Below are 22,940 nucleotides of genomic sequence, written 5' to 3'. Positions count from 1 at the left end.
TGACATCAGCGATCAATATGTGTGTCCTTGTTTTGTTTGTTACATTTTTGGAAAAACCAAACTGCAGGTACAGAGAGTGTTTCACCAACACATGTTATTGATATCTGTAATAGACTGCTTATTCCAAGACCAAACCAAGTTCCCAAAGAATATACTAAAAGATATTCTGAGTGTAGATAACATCCAAGATGTTGGGCCTACAGTAATTACCCCCATTATGAAGTTTTACCAGAGTATTACACTCAAGCTTGTATCTTCTTCTGACATTCACGAGTTCATTTTAGATCAGATTCATCATCAAGCCCCAAACACAGTCATTTTATCCTGTTTTCCCACAACAGAAATATTTCTACACTTACATGATGCATTTTGACACTCACAATGTTGAATGCTTTTATTTTCAAACTTATCAATCCAGGGAAGCCAAATGAAAAACATAAAGTATAGATTTGATTTGAACAATAGAGTCAGCATCTAATTAATCAAAAGGTTTTTACCCTATGAAGCAGTTCAGCAAACATGTAAAGGAGCAAAAAATACACTTGGGCACTTTAAAGCTAGCTAGTTGTACCGAAAAGTGAAAATTAATAGAGTTATAATTGACTTGTTGGCCTATAATCTAAAAATGTAGGTCAAAAACATCTCTCGTGAATGATATCGAGTCATTTCGGAGCCAGAAAGGAACTATATCCTTTATTAATCCAGCTAAAACGTCTCATTTACAATAAAAATGCGTTTTTAATTAGAGATCGGGCAAAGGGGTAAGCAGAAATGGTAACAAATACAACATAACAGTTCTACAAATATACTTTAAATGACAACGTGGGCACAATAAGGCACACGCTTGCAAGATAGGCCATTTCTTTAGTTTATTTATAACGCCCTCATAAATCCTGTCCATTACACTCTATTTGCCAATATAAGAAAAATATATATAAAATACACACACACATAGAAACAATCACTTTCGGCACAAGAAGGGAGAATGTTATTTTAAATAAATGTATTAAAATACAAGTTAGGTTATTATTATGTCCGACAGGTGGCGCAAAAGAGTTCAGAATTGTACTGAGTTGGAAAATATTCAGACGACTTCCCTACTTCTACATTCCACAAAATTTTACAAACCCTACTTTAGAAATTGGAAAAATATATTTGAGAAATATCAGCAACGCTGTGGAAAGGCCCTCAGTATCTGCATCTGCGAGGATGAAGCACCACTGAGGGGCTTCGCTTTGTACGCTGCAAAAATGAATACATTCATTCATCTAATTTGAATTTTTTAAGCCTATTTATTTATTCATTTTTAACCAACTAATGGTAGATTTTTACGCAACAGCAATTTTACCAACAGCAGGATGACCAGTTAGATTACAGTCACCAACCTTTATATTTTGGTTTGAGAGCCTCTCACTTCTTGCAGTGTTCGCTCCGCCTTCTCGCCTGTCTCCGGCGCTGCGCTTTAAATAGCAGCTGTTTAAAAGCTCCTCACCATTCTCCCGTCTGCCGTGCAGCACGCAGTCCCCACTCGGCACCGCAGTCCTCCCCTTCCATCCACACATTTCTTTAATAACACTCCTGCACATCTCGCTATGTCGGCCGCCAGCACCGAAACCAGTGCCCCTTTGCCCACCGCCGGCAGCCGCGTTTTCTTCCAAGGTGCGCCCGGAGTGGGCTGCGTGGGGTCCGGACCCATCAATGGGGAAGACACGGTCCAGAAGAAGCAGGGCAAAGTGACCGTGAAGTACGACAGGAAAGAGCTGCGGAAAAGACTTGTCCTGGAGGAGTGGATCATTGAGCAGCTCAGCGTGTTGTATGACTGTGAGGTAAGTCGAAAGAAACTCCAAAGCCGCACACGGTTGTGCGCTCTTGTCACCGAGACGGCTGGACAATGAACAGCCCAGGATGAAAAAAAAAGTGGCCCTGCATAGCTGCTTTGTTGTTCTTTGAGAGGTTGTGTTTTTAAATCTTATCTTTTTGTCGCCTTCAAAGACGATTAATCGAAACCGCTTTATACATTTCTCCTGTTTGGTCGACTTTGCTTTTTATGTTCAGTTTCAGTGTTGATTAGGCAGAACTGCAGCAGCCGGACTACTCTATCACTTTAGATGGTTCACTGCGTTTACAAGAATGGCACCTGAATAAAGTACGTCCATGTTTCATCTGACCCCAAATATTTTAGCCGGTGTCTCTCTGTGCTCTGCCGCACTCATACCAGCTGGCTTGGAGATACAAAGCTGTGTGGTACTCATGTGTCATGTCCCGTGTAATTTTCTCCCTTGTTAAAGAGAAAGAGGGATGGCTGACTCCACGAGGCTGAGAGACCGGCGAGAGAGAAACCGCACGTTTGCGCTTTTTACGCACCAGCCGCGTTGGCCATGAACGACCGAGACGCGCTTTGTCTCATTATTCAGTGTGTGTCGAACGAGTAACCTCATCCTCACGCGCCTCTGTGAGATCAGCCCATGTAACAGGCATCCATCCACCTCACGTGCATTTACCTCTCCATCCTCGAGAGCGAAACCTCACAGGCTCATGATGTGATGGTAGTTTTCTCCGCGAGCTGCGTGCGCAGACAGCACGCGCTGGAAACGAGTATTGTGGCAAATTTCTGCCACAATACTCGTTGTGGGGGACGAAAGGGATGCAGAAAGAGAGCCGATCTATAAGTCATGTCCAAGTGAACAGAGCCAGGCCTGGGGGATGGGGGAAATAAGAAGGGCAGTGGGTTAAGGACGAGCTGATACCGTGACTTTCGTTAACAGCCAATCAGCTCCTCTGACTCTGATTCCCCCACACCTTCAAGCTGAAGGTCTCCACAACTATGCACACACATACAGCCTTACAGTATGCCTGTCGCCACAGACTCAGCCAATCAGAGACTAAATAGGGGTCTGCGAGCATGTATGCACATGTGCATGAATCAGGCAACACAGAGGAGCTGAATTTTATTTAAACATAAGGTACAGGTGTGGGGACATGAGTATGTCTCATGTCTGCAGTTGTAGATGCGCATGTGGTTGTTAATGAATGCAGAATGTTGACTCTAACAGTAAATCTGAGAGCAGTATGTGTGTGAATATGCAGAAAGGAAACTTTTGTTGAAATTACAGCAGGATGCTGAATGTCATAATGTCTTTTTCAGTAGTTTGTTCTTCTGCTATTTCTTTCCCACATTTAATGCATATAGACCTCATGCATGCCTTCTGCACATAGAAGTACCTTAGTATGATTTATATAGCTGTCATTTTGTTTGCAAGCTTTCTGTTTTTTATGGTTCTGCTTTGGTTCATCCCTGGCTTTCTCAGAGTCTGCCTGAGAGCAGACTAGTTTCAATTTCAAAGCCATCCGAGCTCTCGGGCTGTGTGTCGGACTGTCATCAGCAGGTGTGCTTGATCTACACAGAGGTGACTGGAGTATTTGATGTTTGACGACGGCTGGAGTGCACTGGCCCAGCACCGATCTGTATTTTGGACTGTGATTTGCTTCATGCAAATGGATATTTAGATAAACAGGAAAACACAGTAGATCAAGCACGTACGCAAGCTCTCGTGATTTCCAGACAGAAAGAATTCGACACTTTTCTAAGAAAACACTGCTTTTGGTCGACTTCAGTTTAATGACAGAGTCCCTGCAGTGTAGATTTCAGCAAAGATATTCCCAGCAGCCTTACACCTCCTCATGTCATGTCTTTCACACGGCAAATGGGATAATATCACATGGTAATCCCCTGGCTCACTGGTGTTGTTGCCAGTCTGATGTCACACTGGATGCTGGAATGAGATCGGTGTTGTTGACTAGTGTTAGAAAGACACGGGCCTGATAATGAAATGAAACCAAGACATCAATATTCTCCATTATTTTGACACAGTATCACTCTGCTGCATTGTTCAATGCTTTCTTTCACACAACACTGAAAAAAATATTCTTTTCCCTCATAAAGATGAAGCAGTTATTTTGCATAAGGTGGAACTGAAATAGATGAAATCCAAGGTTTATATATTCAAATAATTAATCATTGAGGAAAATCTGGGTTTAAATTGTTTTTTTGAGTTTATGCGCATTCATGTTCATTTCATTCAGGCTCTTATGGCTTTGCTGCTGATGTTTGCTCAAATGACTGTAAGCATGAAGTCACACACACCCTCTTCATGCCTGTTAACACCTCAAGAGCAGGTCCCAAGATAGACCAAAGTGTGTATTTTGTGTTTGTGTGTGCACGGATGATAAATCGAAGTGCAGGCTACTGATTTGAGCGTGCTGGTCAAGCTGAAAGGTCAGCCACTATATCGGTTTCATGAGAAAACCTGATACTAGCAATCATCACAGAGGTGTGGGTATGCGTGTGCAAGTTTGTGTAGGCGGTGTGGTAATGTGGTGATACTGAATTGTAATGGACTGGAAAAAAGGTGAACTCAGAACAAATAGGATTATGTTTTTGGTGAGAATTTCACTTGTTCCCTGTAACTGTTGCCACAGTGCTTGCTTAGTAGCTGGAAGACAAATTGTTTAGGAAACAGTAAAGGGAGAAAATGTGTGTCATGGAAAACCTTGCCGTCTCATCAGAATTGAACTAAGTACTGATGATCCTCTAGCATGTCTAAGATCCAGCTACCAGCACCTCCAGGAGTGAACATATAAAGACATCCTTTGTTTAAGCAATAAAATGAAAATGTAAGCATTCATGGGAAACTTGTGCTGTAATAATATTGCAACTTTGATTTTATATTGATTAAATAAACCAGATATACATTTAGCCATGCAGGATGCCAAATTCTGATATGGAGAGCAGCTGGCTTGTTGATAGCTAAATGGTAAATTGAGCAGTACTTTTCTACTCTAACTGAGCACTCAAAGCACCTTTTATAAAATCTTCATTCATCCAATCACGCACACAGTCTAGCCAGCAGGTGAACCACCGACCTTCCGATTGGAAGACGATCCTCTACCTCCCGAGTCACAGCTGCCCCTAGTTTTCACTCTTTTCCAGTCTCTCTGTATAAGTTACTCCGGTAGTGGCTGACAGGAGAGTATTACCGGACTTCTAAGGAGACAGGCGAATATTTTCTCTTATGTTGAAACCAACCTTTAATCTTAAAATGAACAAGATATCAAAATATCAAATTTGCCTTTTTGGCTTCATCTCATATATATATTTATTCCCTAAGCCTCTGTCTTTTTCCACCCCTCCCTCTCTCCCTCTGTGCCTCCTCTCTGGGTGAGAGGATAACAGAAGGTGAGTTCTGTCAGAGATGGATTCCCCTCTGCTCTCCCGGGACACGTTGCCTCTGTTCATTTTGGTGTTCAAAGGACAGGGAGGAGAAAAAGCAGAGAGAAAAAAAGCAGGAGGGGATGACTCAAAGAGGGAGAGGCGCTAGAAAGCTGAGGTCCTAAGTGCTCCCACTGCAGCTCTTAATATAGTGAAAGCCTTGACTATATTATAGGCTCATTGTAGTGCCCAAAGAAATCACTCACTGTTATATTACTTTATATGTGTAAAAGTATTAAAGCTTGAAGTGTTAATGGAACTGCTAACATGTAAGTTCACACTATGAAACACTTAACCCACAACCTCTCCTGGGGCTGCACCATTATTACGTAAATGATAATCATAGGTTTGTTTGTTTTTTAATCAATATTCAGTTTTTAGTCAAAATTATTCATTTATGCTAGCGACAAAATTTCTTTTATTACAAAGTTGTGAAAACATAACCCTGCTTTCATATCCATTTTGTGTGACATTCCTGCAAATGCACAAATGCATCCAAATTAGCCCTCCTCACCCACCTAAAGTGAGTGCATCTCTTAGAAGTCAAAAAATAAGCAAAACACAAATAACCTAAAACAAAATCCAGTCAACATGGCACTGCTTCCTGTTAACTAAAGCATCTTTGCAGACAAATACAGTGTTTATTCACCTCTGGTAAGTGCATTTGTATTAAGCAAAATATAAAGTCTTTCATTCTATTCGGTGCCTCTACATAATAGATGTTAATAAAACTCAAAACAAAGACAGCTTTGAGACCCCTCTATAGCTCCCTGGCAATGTTTTGCATAGGAAATAACATGTGTTTTGTCCAGTAACTTGACCACTTTCCTGAAACCCTCGTTTCTCACAGTGCTTATTAGATTCACTTTGCATTGTTTCTCTTGGCCTTCATGCATTAATTACACTGCAGATGGTGGCGTCTTTTCACCCAGTCGAATAACTTAAGGGAAGATTATGGTTCAACAGCAGTTGAACCACAATCTTCCTGAAGGGGGCATGTGGTGTGGCTGGTGTGTTGGCCGCTCTTGCTGGTGCTGTTATTGGTCCATCAGCCAGAAGGGCAAATATAATATTATATGTAACATTCAAACAGCTGAAACGGAGTGTTAAAAACAGTGAACAGTCTCCACTGTAGTCACTGTGTGTTATTTTCATGCTGTTTCATGCATTTCTGGTGGTTCTGCTGTTTCTTCCTTCCCTGTTCCGGCCCACTTGTCAACCAAGCAGCATTTGACCGTCACACAGCCTCATCCATGTTGAGCAAAGTGCAGTTGGGATTTAGGAGCAGCAACTCTACAGCACTCTTTTATTGCTCCTTGGTTTACATCACTTGCCCAAAATCCAAAGTATTTCCAACAGCAGATGATAAGCTGCTTCGAGGGATTCAGCCTCTACTGTGCCAAATATTCCAATTCTGTTGCATTTCTGTCCTCTAACATAGTACTCGACCAGACTTGTCAAAGAAACGTCAAGCTCCGTGGTGCAGGGAACAGCTGTGATTGGCTTGTGCGGGTTTATTTGCAGGACGCCAAAATCATGATTGAGATTCGATTAACTGTGTGATGCCGTAGCCTCTCCCACAGTCAGAGACTTGAGTAGACGCTGTTGGACTGCAGATTAACGCCGAGGCCAAGCCGAGGTGATTAAAAGGCAGAGTTTGTCAGCACAGTGACGAGACCGTCTGTCTGAGAGCACCTGAGAGCAATCGATGAATGAGGAGAAGCTTTAGGCCTTTATTTGGTGTGTAAGAGAAGGAGAGAATAACCGAGACAAACAGATTGCTAGAGCAGTAAATATGTTGTTGGCTTGCGTACCAAGCTCAATGTGTGTGTTCTTCGGGGGGCGTATGCTGTAGAATAAGGGGAGAAAGACACTGTAATGCCCTACTTTTCCGTGGCTCAGCTTTAATAGAGCCCCACTCAATGAAGCTCATTCATGTGCACAGGCACAGACACTGCCAGCATACAACACTTGGCCCTGAGGCCTTGTGTGTGTTTATGTCTGCGTCCATGGGTGTGAATAAGGCCGTGTGGGCTTTTCGGGGCCATAATATCCATGGCTGAGCAGTCGGGGGTACTTTCCATGCATTGATAAGCATCAGGACGCACACACATACACTCACAGGTCAGTGTACAGACCAAATGGAGCACGGACACTTGAGGAAGAAGCATTTTTGTTCTGGATAATACTAATGTTTCTATCTCCTGCTCCTTTTCTCATCACCACAATAACAGCGGTTGTTTAATTTCTACACTGTTTTGTGTAGGAGGGTCCCCAGGCGGCCTTTGTGTGCTTTGGTAGTGGACAGTGGAATCTGGATTCTGTCCCCCTAGCATCAACTTCCTGGCAGAAAAAAAGAACATCATTATCTCTCTCCGTCTGCATCATTATCCCCTCCTCCCTCTGCTTCTCCTGTGACCTTCTCTATAACATTTCTAGTTTGCCTTTTGTGCATGTGTGTATCTGTGTGTGTTTCCCCCCACATTGGGAAGCAGGAACACTCATATACTGTATCGTGCAAGCCTCGTGTGGTAGCTGCTGAGGAGAAGTAAGGAGTGCAATTCAAGCCAAGTCATTAGTGGCGTTCAATAGGTTTAGCAATACCATGCAGAGGGTGAACACGCATATCGGCATATACAAAGACAGGAGCATTATGTTACCACTGAAGTTACTGGATATACTGCATGTATACACAAACAGTTACCGGCACTAGTTTAACATTGTGGGTCTTTTATTTTCTGTTTTGCAAGCCTGTGAAAATGTGAATTCACCACCCACAGCAGTTGATGGATGTGATTCCCCTCAGTGATCAATCGAACAGGTCTCACTCTGATTGATGGCAGGATGCTGGCTGGGCTGCACTGCCTCATTATTCTGAAAACTGGTGATCTTTGCTACAACCTCTGGGTCTGTTTCACACCAATCAAATGTGCTTTTTAAAATCTGTGAAAGGTCGAGATTATACAAGAAGGTGGGTCTAAGAAGGAGGAAAAAGGGGACAAACCTGAATCCAGAATGACCCCCATTTAGTAAATCATTACTGCCAAGACTGGCAGACCCACTTGGTAGGAGATTTCACCGGTAAATTGGATAATTGTTTTACTGAGTGACCCTGATGTGTTTATGGATCTGGCGAGGAAGGTCGCTGTTGTGTTTACTTATCTTCCATTCAAATTACACGGGCAAAAATAGAAACCGATGGGGTCTGTGTCCAACCACGTGCTGGCGCATTTCGCATACCACCTGCAGACACATGCATGCGCTGCTAAACAAATCAGAGGTGTTGACAAGAAGGCCTTTTAGCAAGCAGCTAAACACCAGCTGTTGAAACCGTTATAAACACAGTGGCTGCAGAAAGGTATCAAATGTCTTTTTCAAAAGCAAAACTCAGCATGAAGGTTTTATTGCTTTTTTTTTTTTTCCTCCCTCTATAGTTTCCATCCTGGTGTAATTTCTCACTCTCGTGTCAACTTCTGGTGCAGTCTGACCCCATCTGCTTTTTTGTTTTCCTCCGCCTCCTCATTTCTGTTATTTTTCTCACCAGGACTTATTCTGCCAACTGTCTCTTAAGTCTCCTATTGATCCTAATCACACATGTCTACAAGTTGAAAGGTGGGACTGATACATCTGTACTATGGTAAAAGTTTATACGTGCCACTACGTAATACAGCTGAAGTATATTGTGACCTAACCCAGGGAAGATGTGATTGACAAGCAAACAGAAAAAGCTAACAGGAAAAGAGGAGAAAAAACAAGCAGTCTTCACCTGTTGTTACCAGGTCGAACAACCAGCACTGGCTTCACCCTGCCCAGGGCTGTGAAAATATATTTGCCCTCTTCCTGATTGCTTTCTTATTATTCACACTTACATGTTTCAGATCATCACACAAAGTTTGGGATTAGACAAAGATAACCAGAGTAAAAACAAAGTTTCATTTTTAATTGATGATATTTGTTTATTTGTTTATTTATAAGGAACCCCATTAGCTTCCACAACAGCGGTTGCTAATCCCAAACCATCAAATACAATCAAATAAAATGCTACACAATAAAGTGAATGCAAAATATCTGCATAATTTGGCTATTACATCCACAGTGAGGTTTCACAGTTGTGAAAGTATGAACATATAAATATCAATAACACTGAGACAAAATACACAAATTTCCATTACAAATGACATTGTCCTCTTACAATATTTGCAATAATTCAAAGCTGTTTGAATAGGCTTTTAAGCTATTTTTGAAATCATAAATAGAATTATTCCACTTGAAAGATGCTCTAAATATAACAGAGTTTTTAAGTTTTTTTGAAAGTTAAGTTCAGTTTGAGTAGCCATACCCAGGCCTGATTACTGGCAGACCTGTTGAATCAAGTAATCACTTAAATAGAACCTGTCTGACAAAGTGAAGGAGGTTAAGAGATCTCTGAGAAACAAAATCATTGATATCTGTCAGTCTGGACAGGATTACAAAGCCATTTCTAAGGCTTTAGAACTCTAAGGAATCACAGTGAGCACAAATGGAGAAAACTTTGAATTTGATTAACCTTCATGGGAGTGGCTGGCCTATCAAATTACTCTAAGAGCACAGTGATGACTCATCCAAGAGGTCACAAAAGAACCCAGAAGGACATTTAAAGAACTGCAGGCTTCACTCGCCTCCGTTGAGGTTAAAGTTCATGATTTAACAATAAGAAAGAGACTGGGAGAGTTCCAAGACAAAAATCACTACTGACCAAAAAGAACCCAAAGGCTAGTCTCACATTTGCCAAAAACATCTTGATGATCCCAAAGAGTTTTGGGAAAATATTCTGTGGACTGATGAGACAAAAGTTAAGCTGTTTGGAAGGTTGGAGTCCTGTTACATCTGCTGTAAAACTAACACAGCAATTCATGAAAACAACATCATACCAACAGTGAAACATGGTGGTGGTAGTGTGATGGTCTAGGGCTGCTTTGTTGCTTCAGGACCTATAATCAGGTTTATCCCTTTTTTTTTTTTTTTTGGTCTGCTTGCATGTTTTCCACATCTTTCCTCAACTCTGTCCTCACGGTACCTAGAGGTTGCCTTTCCTAGCAAAACATCTGTTCAAGACCTTAGTAGTGAAACCACCAACATCATAACTTCAGATATTAAATATGTGTACACATACACATATGAAGAATAAATGTGGACAAGGTGAAAATAAAGAGATCTGGAAATGACAAATGCCTCTTTTCCACTTGCACCTTCTGGGCTCGACACGACTCTACTCCATACTCATTTCAGTTGTTTTCCACAACGATTGACTACCACCTTATTGTGGGTGGGTTTGATACAGCATCGCTTCCTGTCTTGTGATGTCGTTTGTATGCGACACAAACACAAAACAACAATGGAGGACATCAGGCGATGGTGTATCTGCTGCTAAACTGATGGTAAACATCTGCACCGTATCACTGGACCTCAGTGTTGGTGTATATGTAGCTATTTCCTAGTTGCTGGGTTTCAGAGTTGAGTTGCTTTCATGACTCATCCAGTGATGTCACTCCCTGACGATGATTGGCATGCAGTCTATTGACATCACATTTTCAGCTCGTTTGGAACCCCCAACTGAGTAGGTACTAAAAAAGTACCTGGTACCAGGTACTACCACCTAATGGAAAACCCCAGTCGAGTAGAGCCAAGTAGATACTAGTGGAAAAGAGGCTAAATGTCTTCAGGTTATTAACTTGAATTAGACTGCTTACAAAATGTAGCCGTTGAATCCCAACATGTAGTGGTACAAGAAGAAAAATGACAAATACAAGGCATCTCAGTCCTAGTTTAGTAGTGGTGTAATTTCCATTTTACTAAGCTTGAGCTTTGAACCCAAACACTGATCAAAGATGATCATTAAAAGAAGAGACTAAGGAGAACCAGCTGCAAAATGTGCAACCAGCAATGGGGAAACGGAAAGCTGCTGAGACCATGAAAAGAAAAGGCGTCGACTTGTCACACTCGCACACTGATGTTCTTGTCTTCCTATGACATCTCCTCCCATCCCAAGATGATCCAGTTAATCAGTGGTTTCTTTGTAAGCAGGCCAAATCAATTCATAATGTGGCTATATGTAAACACTGACTCAGTTTATCTGGTTGGCACAGTGAGAAGATGCAAAATACCGTTGTCATTCGCACGTGTCTGAGAAAAGGAAATATGCAGAAAAGGAAGACTGTTGTTTTGACTCTCAAAGTCATGGGCGTGTGCTCATATATGGGCGTGTGGCTTGTCTACCTTTACATGTGCTGCATGACATTGCACATTTGAAAGCAGTTAATGCAACTGAAAAACAAGCACTAGAGATGAAAGAAAATTAGAACAAAGAGGGTGTATTATTTTTATCAGTTCTTAACCCTATGTTATTATACTCCCCAAATAGCTGGCCAATATGCAACATGGCTGCTTCTGCCCCTGGTGTTCATGATGTTTTACATCCAGAATGACTGAAAGTGCTCATTTACACTCAGGGCAAAGGTCCAAATGGGTCCCAGCTGTTGACCCATTAGCCTCAGGAAGAAACTGTCTGCCTGGTAAATACAGTAAAATAAATCCTGTGCAGGATCGCAAAACTGTGAAATAAAGTCACAAAACCGGCACTGGCATTTTCATGCTTGACAGTCCACTGTAATTTTTACTCTCTTTTTTAAAATCAGGATTTAAAGCAAAGGGGAGGAAGGGTGATGTTAAGTATTTTGATTTTGTATAGCAATAGGGTAAAAAGGCTTGTGTGTCAGCTGATGCTGTAAGCATTTTGGGCTATTGAAGAAGAGACTGTGCAAGGTAGAAGACCTAAAGGCTCTTGTCAAAACATTAAAAGTATATATTTTTTTCTGTGTAACTACCTCTGTTGTTTGGGAACACCTAGACTTTAGTGATGACATCATGCTGGTATCCCTGTCTTTTGCAGATGATGTTATCTTTTGAGCTATAATGGAGATTATCTATGTATCAGCCATGTAGATGGATAAGCACCTACATCTCTAAAGGAGGATTCAAGGCATAGGTAGTTATTAACCTTAAGTGCATAGCCTCTGGAAAGGATCTTAAACTCTTATATAAGCACAGGTTGGTATGGAAAGCTGAGGTTAAATGTCACCTCTTTCTCCCTGTCACCGGGTATTTTAATGTCTCTGGCTTTCACTTATAAGTGATTCAAATGGCCCATTTGGCATTAAAAGAGCAACAAGCATTTGAGAATACTAAATCCTAACATGGTTTTATTTATTTATTTATTTTTAATTGTGCTTTATCAGCCTAATGTACTCATACGCCAACCATATTCCATGACATCTTCATGACATGCAATGCAATGTTACGTTGTCCATTTGCATTTGTTCATTGCCCGTGCCTAACGTAAAGGTCACCAAAATTTGCATCCACGACAGAATTTTGAGATTGTTTGAGAAAAAGCAATGCACACCTGGCTAAAGCCAGTAGTGTATATATATATATAAAAGTGTATATAACTCCAGTGTAAATCATAGAATCATATGGCACGATGCAGCTACACAGAATACAAAATTAGAGCAATTACCTTAAAGACTATGGGTGGGGGACTAGTTCTTCTAAACTGCAAAGGTATTGATGTATTAATTGATAGAGAGTGATATGTGGAAACTCAAAGGGAGAGACCATTTATGACACAGAAAAAAAGAAATCAGAGGAGACTCGGCATAACAGGGCAAGGACATGGCTTCAACATCAAGTTTTGGCCATGGAGATAAAAGCTACTACAACACCAAAGTGGAGAAACATCAGGGGGAGAATGATTAGGACATTTACATCACAACGAGATTCCTAAATTTAGTATGCACGATCATCTGTTATTTTTAACTGAAAAGTTCCTTTGAGTATAATTCCTCCCCACAAGCTTATTTCTCTGACAGTTCTCCTCTCTGATATACTGTGTCCTCCGGAGTACAGCTGAATCAGCGTGGGAAAGAGCTTTTGCTGCAGTAGCTAACTTTACCCAGCGAAGTCACATAATCTATGCTGTATGGTTTCAGCAAATTGCATCGCTGGAGGGCAAGAAGAAGGTGCTGGGAGGTGGGGGTGAGTTAGGAAGCGAGGGATGCAGGAACGGAGGAGAAGCCGGCCTTTATTGGTTACTGTTCCAAGTAACTTTTTGCTTTCCCCATGCATTGAAAGAAAATCCTTGTATTTAGTTGTTTTACTTCTCTCCCGTCCCTGTTTTCCTTATGTTTCCTGTCCTATCCCTGCCCTGTGATTCTTTGCATTCTTTGTCACACTGTAGTGTCTCTTACTCGGTTTAACGCGGTCTCTGAAGATGAATTCATCCCACCTTGAGCTCTTGCTCGCTTTGATGTGACAGCGCTCGGCAGCAAAGAGAGGAAGAAAGCTGAGCTGTGAGGTTTTAGTGTTGCGCAATCCTCCTCTTCCTTGCATTCTGCATCATCATCACAAGTGACCCACTTCTCTGTGCGCTCCCCTTCTCCCTGTATCTTATTATCGGCTCTTATATATTGTAATTAGCAGTCTCGTACATGGTCTCTTTTGTTTCTTTGCACATTTTTCCTGCCTTTTCCCCCCTTTCTTTCATCTCTGCGTGGTTGCTAATTTAACACAGGCCTACATTCCTTGTGTTTGTATTTGTATTTTCTTTTTATTTGTCAGGGAAAATTTACAAAGCCATTAGTCTCCTAAGAGAAGAGATGTACTGTACCAGATCTAGAGGCAAGCTAATTTCCATCCGCATTCTCTGGGTCAGACAACAATAAAACAATGTAATGACATCATCAAGAAAGAAATGATACTCATACCAATGAAACAAACAAGTGCATTTGTTATTTCACTGGTCTAACATTTGCTTATTCTTCTTCTCTGTTCTTCTCTTTAGACATGTCTCCTTGTTTACAATACAGGGTGAAGGTTTTAGCATCTCTGCACGATTAAAACTCTTCCTACGTTCTTCCTTTCCCACCAGCTCTTCCTGTCAGTCTCTGTTATAAGCACTGCATCACATGCATACAGAGCAGTGATTAAAGAAGAGGCGGTGGTATTATCTTATTTACTACATAACTCCTCTTTCAATCCAGTTGAGCCCGTGTTTGTGTGGTTAATATCGGCTAACACATGAGAGGGATCAGTCAATGTCAGCCACCTTTTTTGCACGTGTTACCCACTGAGGGTGGAGACTGAACGTTGTTGAGCTCTTTGTACTGCAGCAGATCTATGTCTCTCTCTCTCTTTCTTTTACACACACATGCACACTGAGGATTATGATCCTCCAGGTAAAGTGTCTTTTTGCGATGATGCAACAGCACTATAATAATCAGTGGCACCATTTTATCATAACGCCACGCTTGAATTTAAGCTAGCAAGCAGGAAGCCATGAAAATAAGCATAAAGATCCAGACCTGCAACGTGAGGTTTCATGTGGCCCAAGGGGTAGCAGATCTTGCACTCCAGCTGCTAAGTTCCTCTGTGAGCGTGTTTGCTGCTGGCTGTGTAAATATCTTTGAGTGCTCATCGTCTGTGAGTTTGACTCTGTTGTTTTACCTTAGAATATTTCCATTTCAGAGAAGCCTATGCTTGAAAATACACTCAGCTGTTATCCATTATCAGTTGCCACTACACATAAAGACTTGACTGAAGTGTTTAATGAGGCAGCTGAACCACACTGCCAATCTGTGATAACAGGACCGAACAGAAAGTCAAATCAAACTGACCAGGAGGATATGCATATCCTGCAAGAGTGGTCTGCTGAATCACACCAGGGTACATTAACATGTCTTCCTTTTGCTTTATTGCAGAGTCGTGGCAGATCATGTGTTGTTTCTTGGATGAACTGAAAGCAACCTTACTGAGACATTACCTGGCTCAGCTGAAAAACTCACGAAAGGTCATGTGCTACTCCTCAAACAGAATATTTCTAAAGTGAAACAACATTCGATCGCGGTTTCATGTGACTCGTTAATTATGTCTTCAAGTAGGATTTGCTTCTGTCCAATGTAACTGGTAGATCTAGTTCATAAAAGTGGGCCATGAATAGGAATAATTATGAATCACTTGGCTGAGTGAAGCGATCGCCCGTAACAGAGTTTAACTCTTTGTTCGCAGAAAACGTTTGAGTAGTCTGAATAGAGTTTGCGTTGAGTCACGGGGTTGGGCCGCTTACATTAGCTTTGATTCACCTCATTGCGGATGAAGCAGACTGAAAACGCTGCTGGCTGTTTAGCTGTCGGTGAATATGAGTCTGGCAGACATGCATGCCTCACTTCGTCTGCATCTCTGCACGCAGCAAACACACACAGGCTGGCAGTGTTGCTCTCCGCTTCTCTCTCGGCCTCTGTTTTGCCTGCTGGCTCTCACACGTCGTCTTCACAGAGTTGCCTTCATTACAACAAACACTGCTCCTTGTTATCTGTTTTTGCGCACACCATCCTCTTCGTACAAACTCTCGCTCTCTTTTTCTAGTCATCTTTATATCTCCCTTCTGCATATGCAAACAAAAACCAACCGTTATCTGTGAAAAATGCTGAATCTAGGCCTCTTGTGCATAAACAGGCGTTCAGTTTCACAGCACTTCCCATTTCTTTCACATTTCTGTTTGTTTGTGGCTGCCTGTCACTCTCTGCCATTGTGCCTTTTGTCATTTTGTATGCTGGTTAGATGGAAAATTATATTCCCGGTAGCAGCAGGTGTGACCTTAGCTATTTTAGGCTCGCGATCATCTAGCAGGACAACATCTTCAATGTGTGTGTTAGGTGTGAGAGCGTGTTTTTTCCATTCTCACCATCTACACAGTGTGTTTAATACACTTAGGGACTGTAATGCGAAGCCCAGTGGTGAGTGATTCCCTGTAGAAGATTGATGGTAGCAAAAACCGGCGCGGGTGCATGTGCGCGTTTGTAGGAGCCGGGATTTTGTTGGCGATAGCCTGCAGTCACGCCTGGCGAGCAGGCCGTGTTTTTAGTCATCACCAATCACAGTGACAGGGGGTGACGGAGTGCCTGCTGACAAGTGGAATATTCAGGGACACACACACAAACCCACACGGAGCATTCAGGGTGAAGCGAGTGATTGATAGCTTGGCACACAGGCAGGCAGACAGACTTGTCCTTTGCCCTCAAACATCTTAAGAAGTAGGTCAGTCTGCTAAATTTATGATCCTGACGCGTTTTCACTTTCACATTGTTACTCATTCGAATTCATGCATTCATGTTTATTATTAGGTTAAACCAGCAAATCACAGTACACAAACTCATCGACACTGACCGAGGCCATGATCTCTGCACTCCACTCGCACGTCTGAATTTGCAGGTAGCTGCTGTGAGGTGTAAACAACATGACCTTCTAAGGAAGGAGGCATGTTTGATGATTTGAACTTTTAGGTGTTGTCTCCACTAAGGCTATGAAACCCAGCCTTTGTCTAAAATTTTAGAGACAACAGCAAGAATATTTTTATATTGAACGGTCTAAGATTTCCTTAAGGACCAGCTGAGCAGAGTTTTTTGTCACCTATTTTCAGCTTTTAAAAAAAATGCAAAATGTAGAGGAAGCCTGGCACTGAACGGTTTGACCTCTCTTATATGCTTATATTGTAAATACTTAATTTCTCTTTTTAAGATTTATATATAAATCACTGTAATATAACATCGCTGTAATCTCATCTTTGAAATCAGCTGGCTAATATCACGTGGTTCCCCCTTAATACAGCTGCTAAATCTGTGGGAACATGGGTGTGATTCCTGGAATTCTGGCACCCTGATGCTGCCGGGTTTGCCGGTTTGGGCCTCAATAATGGTGCAGTTAAGGAAAACAGTGGTTGGAGATTTTGGTACTAGTAAAATTATTGCAACTTTGTGCAGTGATTTTGAAATCTTGTTGCCTTTTGAAGTGGTTGTTTGAAAGGTGGGGGCCAACCCTGCCACCACATGCAGAGAGTTTCTGTCTTCAAGGCAACTTTGGTTCACCAAGATGGTGATAAAACAGCAATAAGATGGAATCAGTCTGGTATCATTTGGGGTCAAAAGGGCAATTACATGAGAATTTGTTTGTGACAATATGCCAACTAACTGTGGTAACTCAGCAAAAATCACAAATCTGTTGCTCAAAGGTATTTATTCTGGATCAGGATGTCAGTTTCCTTGCAGCTTTATCCCTACTGGGGATAAAAATAATTTAGTTTGGACATGCACATGTACACCACAGCTGGGGAAATTCCACACAATTAACACAACATATGCGTTACTTTGCAGCCGGTTGCAGCCTGACTCCAACTGATTCCTCAAATCTCTCTGCATTGCCATTGTTTGAAGACAGGCTGACTCGTGCACCAGGAGACTCGTGCAATAACAATTAAGTGCAGTTATGAAGAATTAGACAATGAGCGAATGAGAGTGATGTGACCATTTAGTCTACTGCAGAAAAATTATCACTAGACAACCATTACTTTTTTGTTTTTCCAATGAGCAGTTTTTGCTTTTTAGGAGTGCCCTCATCAGGAGAGGTGAGTTCAAACTTCAACAATGTTTTTAAAGTTTCCTAAGAGAACATTCAATAATCAGTTTTGAAGAAATATTTGATTACCAAACCAAATCGTGTGAATTTCACCAGTCAGTTACTTCCACTCTAGCTAAGAATGCTGCATTGCAGATTTAGGAAATAATCATTTTACACAAATAAGTATTCTGATCTTGAGGTTTCAAGCAAACATCAGTGCTTGTGCTTAGCAGGACAACACACACAATAACATTACCATCATTTCACCACCTCACATTAACTCAATTTTCTCACTTTTTTTTTCTCTTCATCTAAATCTATTTATCCTTCCACTCCGCAGTCTGAAAAAGCTCATCTCCTCTGATGATTAGCATTTTTTACACAACCTCTGTTCTGTGGTTCCACCACATACACACTCATATGCTAATAGGTGGCAGGCTTTGACATATTCTGACCCTTTCCCGGCTTTGCTACCTTTCTTCTCAGTTTCCTCAATGAGTGAGGATTTCAGAGCGAGACCCTCACGCTAAAACGTTTCAGAGAAAGAGGTGCTTAAAATGCAGGTTGTGTAAATGCCTGTCAGGAGTAAGGATCGAGGTGGGGTAGCCTTGTGTTTGTGTGTGTGTCTACGTGTGTGTGTGAATGTCAAGTGTGTTTGAGATGAAATATAGATGAAATATGATCAAGCCTGTTTAAGATGTGGTAGAATTTTTTTTGACTGTGTAAATGGGTGCTATGATGGGATGTTTGTGTATATGTTGCCTAACTAAAACAAGAACACGCAATACATTTGCACTAGTTCATCAGTAGTCAAATGTGTGCATATTGCAGCACATTTGTCTCTTGGAATGTACATTTTGTCTTGCAGGCTACTTTCAAAGGTATAACTGTAATCTAATTTCATTCTGTGCATATCGAAACACCCACGCAAAACTGAGCAGTGACTGAGCTTTAATGCTGAGAGCTAAAATCAAGCCATCTTTCCATCCTCCTGTCCCTGTGTCTAAATACCAGTGCATGCTCGAGGCTTCACCTTACACAAGAGTCCTCTGGGAGGCTTACACAAACACACGTGCAACTAAAGAACTAGTCGCTTTTATTAATTTTAGTTTACTGCAAAAATAATAATAGATCTCCTATCATCCTACAATTTTATGGAGGACTACTAAGGAATGTTGTTTAGTATGCATTAGATGAGAAAGGCATTAAGGCTGCAAGTCACATTCACTTAAAATCATGGGTTTGATATTAGAGCCTGAGCCAGGCTCATGTGAATGTATCATAGCATTATAGCCTTCCAGTGTGATGTGTAGTACAGTAATATAGTACAAAAGAAAATAAAGATGTTTTCACCAAGAATGTTCAATAAAGTGGTTAAAAAAAAAAAAAGAGCACTGATATCCTATAAGTTCATCATATAGCTGTCTCTTAAATTTTATGGATGGCAAAGACTTAATTTACAAAGAAATAAATTATTAACATACAAATAGTTCTGTAGGTAAGGGTTGGCAAACTCTTGAAATCTGAAAGCCATGGATATTTGGGTGTTGAGTTTCCATATAAGTGACAAAAAGTTAACACTTGGCAGTTGATAGAAGGTGATTGGGGGTATATTTTAATGAACATGTAGTAGATAAAGATTCTTAGTCTTTTATTTATGTATTTATTTATTTATTTATTTTTAATTAATGTGCAAATGCCCAAAATATTAATCCAGTATCAACAGTGTCTTTGTTGATGCTAGAGAAAGATCATAGATTTGGTAAATGGAAGAGAAAACACTAATTACCGGTTTAAGACACAAAGTCTTTCCTGTGCAAAAGAGTGCAGTGACCTACATGAGCGTTGGCATTAGATGTAAATTATAGGGAATAATCTGAAATGGAAATTGTGTATATTCTAGGGATGGTGGAGTGGTATAGTCACAGATTGTTGCAATTAATATGGCTGTTGATAAAGGCCACTGCTTGTATATACATGGACACTTTGGCTTCAAAACCCAAAAGGAAGAATTTGGATGATACATCATGCGGTAGCTGGGAGGAACAGTTTGATCCTCCCTGCGCCGTCCGTGGGTAAATAAAATGAACCAGTGAAACAGCGGACCTTTGAAGTGGCACTGAGCTGAAAACAGCCTTTAACCACTAAATGGACCAACCCACAGTAAAATGACATTTCCATATGATGCCTGTTCCAAAAAGCTAAATGCTAAATATGCTCAGCTTGTTTGCAGCTTGAAGTTCAGAGGCTCAGACACACTGTTTGTATAAACTGTGTATAATAAGTGTATAATATTCTTGTTTTCCGTTTTAATTTCTTATTTACTCCTTCACATATTTATGTGCTCGTCTTCCACAAGTTCCTCTGCTTGAGCTGCTCAGTAAACCAGAGTGTCTTTGTGTTCCAGGAGGAGGAGATGCCCGAGGTAGAGATAGATATCGATGACCTGCTGGAGGTCAACAGTGATGACGAGAGAGCCAGCAAACTGCAGGTATGTTCTTTGGGCTGCATTTGTAAGTCCTCAGAAAATACATTGTAATCTCATATAGGAGATGAAATAAGGTGAAATAAGGTAAGTGGGGTTATCAGGTAAAATGGGACATTCATGGTTCATGCATCTCATCTATGGTATATATTGTATATATCTTAGCTATAAATACATACAAATATACACTAGCATGTACACATGAACACAGTTGTACATGTATACGTTAGAGGGTAAAAGAGGTGTGTTGATATTGAAGTAATAGATATTGGCGCCAAACTAGTTATCACTAGTCTGACACTGAAGAATGTCAGACTAGTCATTGTAGACAATGTTTCAAAAAGAAATGAACAAAGAGAAGCAAAGAGGATCAGAAAGTAACAGAAATGTGATAGAAAGGATGTTTTCGAGTGAGGATATATATATATGTGTGTGTGTGTGTGTGTATATGTATGTGTGTATATGTATGTATATATATGTATATATGACTGGCCCATTTTTTGGCAGTCAGTCGGCCCATTTTACCTGAACAATGTCAAAACTATGGGACAGCCCAAATTTCAAAACAGTAAAATTCTATTATACCAATCCAATACCAAAAAAAAAGCAGCTGAACACAGTTAAATGTCATACACAGGGTTTTGTTTTTTTTCTTAGTGATTAACCAGAAATTGTCCCGGGTTACCTGAGTTCACCCTAGTTGTTCCATAATGGAAACACTCACCTTAAAGTCAAATTTTCCATGTGACTGCTTTGTATGGTATCCTGTTTCTGTTGGCTCTACTGTGTGGTGGACCTGTCCTCAAAGACAGACTGATGTCAAACATACATAATAATCAGTCTTTATGTTGTCTGAATACATTACCGTGGTTTTCCATATCAACAAAAGCTAACCAACTAATCCAACACAGACAGTGCTGGGAAATGTCCCTAAACAACTCTCTGTTTTTCCTTTACCAATTTCTACACAGGAATCATTAATAGACTGCTACAAACCAACAGAGGTAAGTCTTCCGGTGAAGCTCTCTTTTCCATGTCCACTGCTTGAGATCAGTGACCTGAAATTATTGATCCGCACATGCAGTATTGAATTTGTAAAGTCACATTTTCATGCTACTGTCACCCTGACCTGAATGAAACAAGTGTTAGATGGGCCCATAAGCTACACAGAACACATACAAGCACACACCATTTAACTTTGTTCACACTGGAGCTTGTTTTTGAGTGTGCGAATGGGTGTGTGCGGGTAAGCTTTCAAGTATCTGGGTTGGGGGAGTTAGGGTTAAGCTATTTTGGTGATTAAAGGTGGTGCAGAACAATCACATTACCTCTACATACGGCCACGTTGCCCAACATGGACTGCCCATCTGTCATCTGTGACTGTTTGCATGTGTTTGTGCGTGGCATTAGGTCAGCCTGTTGAAAAAATGTCAAGGTCACTGGCATCTGAGATAACAGCAACGTTCAGCCAGGTTGACAGCTGCTGATACGTGTCACTCCTACACATCCGTACTCGCACACGCGCGCACACACACACACACACATTGTAATCCCTCGAGTCTGGAGTAGCCCAGATGCCATTTTGAACACAATCCCACATAGATGACATGGACTAAGGACAGTGAAAAGCAGAGGCAATGGAGAGAGAAGGTGAATTGTGACAATTGGAAGCAAATGATGAAGAAAGGATGAAAGTAAAAGAAAGAGAGCACTGTTGGTGAGAGAATGACAGGGGATGAAAGAAGCTGTTACAAATGGTGAAGGATAGATGAGACCTCTAGATAGAGGAGGAGGAAAAGAAGAGAGTGACAAGAGGAGGGAGGTATCAGTAATTAGGGCACGATAAGTGTCACCTCTGTTACAATTGTGAGGTTTATATTTCAGCATATTCTCGATCCGAGTCACACCATCGCAGACTTTTATAGAGCCATTAGATCAAGATGAGGAATCTTTTTCTTCCATCCTTTTCTGACTTATTGCCTCATAAACTGGCATTTCTTTTTTGTGACTTAAAAAGCAATACCCATATGACTGGGGTTGGCCAGTGTTTGTTTTCTGTTTGGTACAAATTCTTTTTTTCCTTTCCTACAGTACTACGCTTAAGACTCTAGCCACCACTCATTTTTTATGTTTCGGTGCCAATAAACCAGATTTCCTTGTAATTAAAGTGGTCTTGAACAACAGTACTTCAGGCTTTCTGAAGGTCTTTCAAAGTTTTCCTGTTGCTTTTTCACTTATTTTTAGTCCAGTCATTATACCTGACTTTTTTCAGAGGAATGTTTTTGGTTTGCTTTTGCTGAACACAGACCTATGAATCATCTAAGCATAAAAAAAGCACCGATTCAAGGAATGAATCACTGTTGTGTTTACACATAACAAATAACTTTGCAATTACCTGTTACAATTTTTAATTGTATCTTTAGGAGCTGTGTTATTAGGTCATTCGGCAGAGTAAATATGGTTGTGTGTATAACCTGTTTTCTGTCAGTTGTATATTTATTAAGCCATTAGACAAAGGATTCAGGATTCAGCCTGCAAAATCAAGCAGAAACTAAAGAAATGTTATAGATTTGAATTATGGCCTTCTGATGCAAATCTCATTTGATAATTGCTTAAGCTCGGTGTGTGTGTGTGTGTGTGTGTGTGTGTGTGTGTGTGTGTGTGTGTGTGTGTGTGTGTGTGTGTGTGTGTGTGTGTGTG

At 40.9% G+C, this 22,940-nt stretch overlaps 1 protein-coding gene across 1 annotated transcript in view; it reads left to right on the top strand.

Moving 5' to 3' along the window:
• The first annotated feature begins 1,433 nt into the window (after positions 1-1,433).
• Positions 1,434-22,940, top strand: part of ppp1r14c (protein phosphatase 1, regulatory (inhibitor) subunit 14C) — a 24,015-nt gene continuing 2,508 nt past the window's right edge. Inside the window, exons 1-3 of the mRNA XM_005745588.1 lie at positions 1,434-1,826; positions 20,163-20,246; positions 21,212-21,244. Coding sequence (XP_005745645.1) covers positions 1,593-1,826; positions 20,163-20,246; positions 21,212-21,244 — 351 coding nt within the window. The 5' untranslated portion in view covers positions 1,434-1,592. The remainder of the gene's footprint in view (positions 1,827-20,162; positions 20,247-21,211; positions 21,245-22,940) is intronic.

Source organism: Pundamilia nyererei, unplaced genomic scaffold (genome assembly GCF_000239375.1).
Source record: "Pundamilia nyererei isolate P.nyererei 1_Seehausen unplaced genomic scaffold, PunNye1.0 scaffold00161, whole genome shotgun sequence".
Lineage (NCBI taxonomy): Eukaryota > Metazoa > Chordata > Actinopteri > Cichliformes > Cichlidae > Pundamilia > Pundamilia nyererei.
This window is presented reverse-complemented; position numbering and strand designations above follow the sequence as displayed.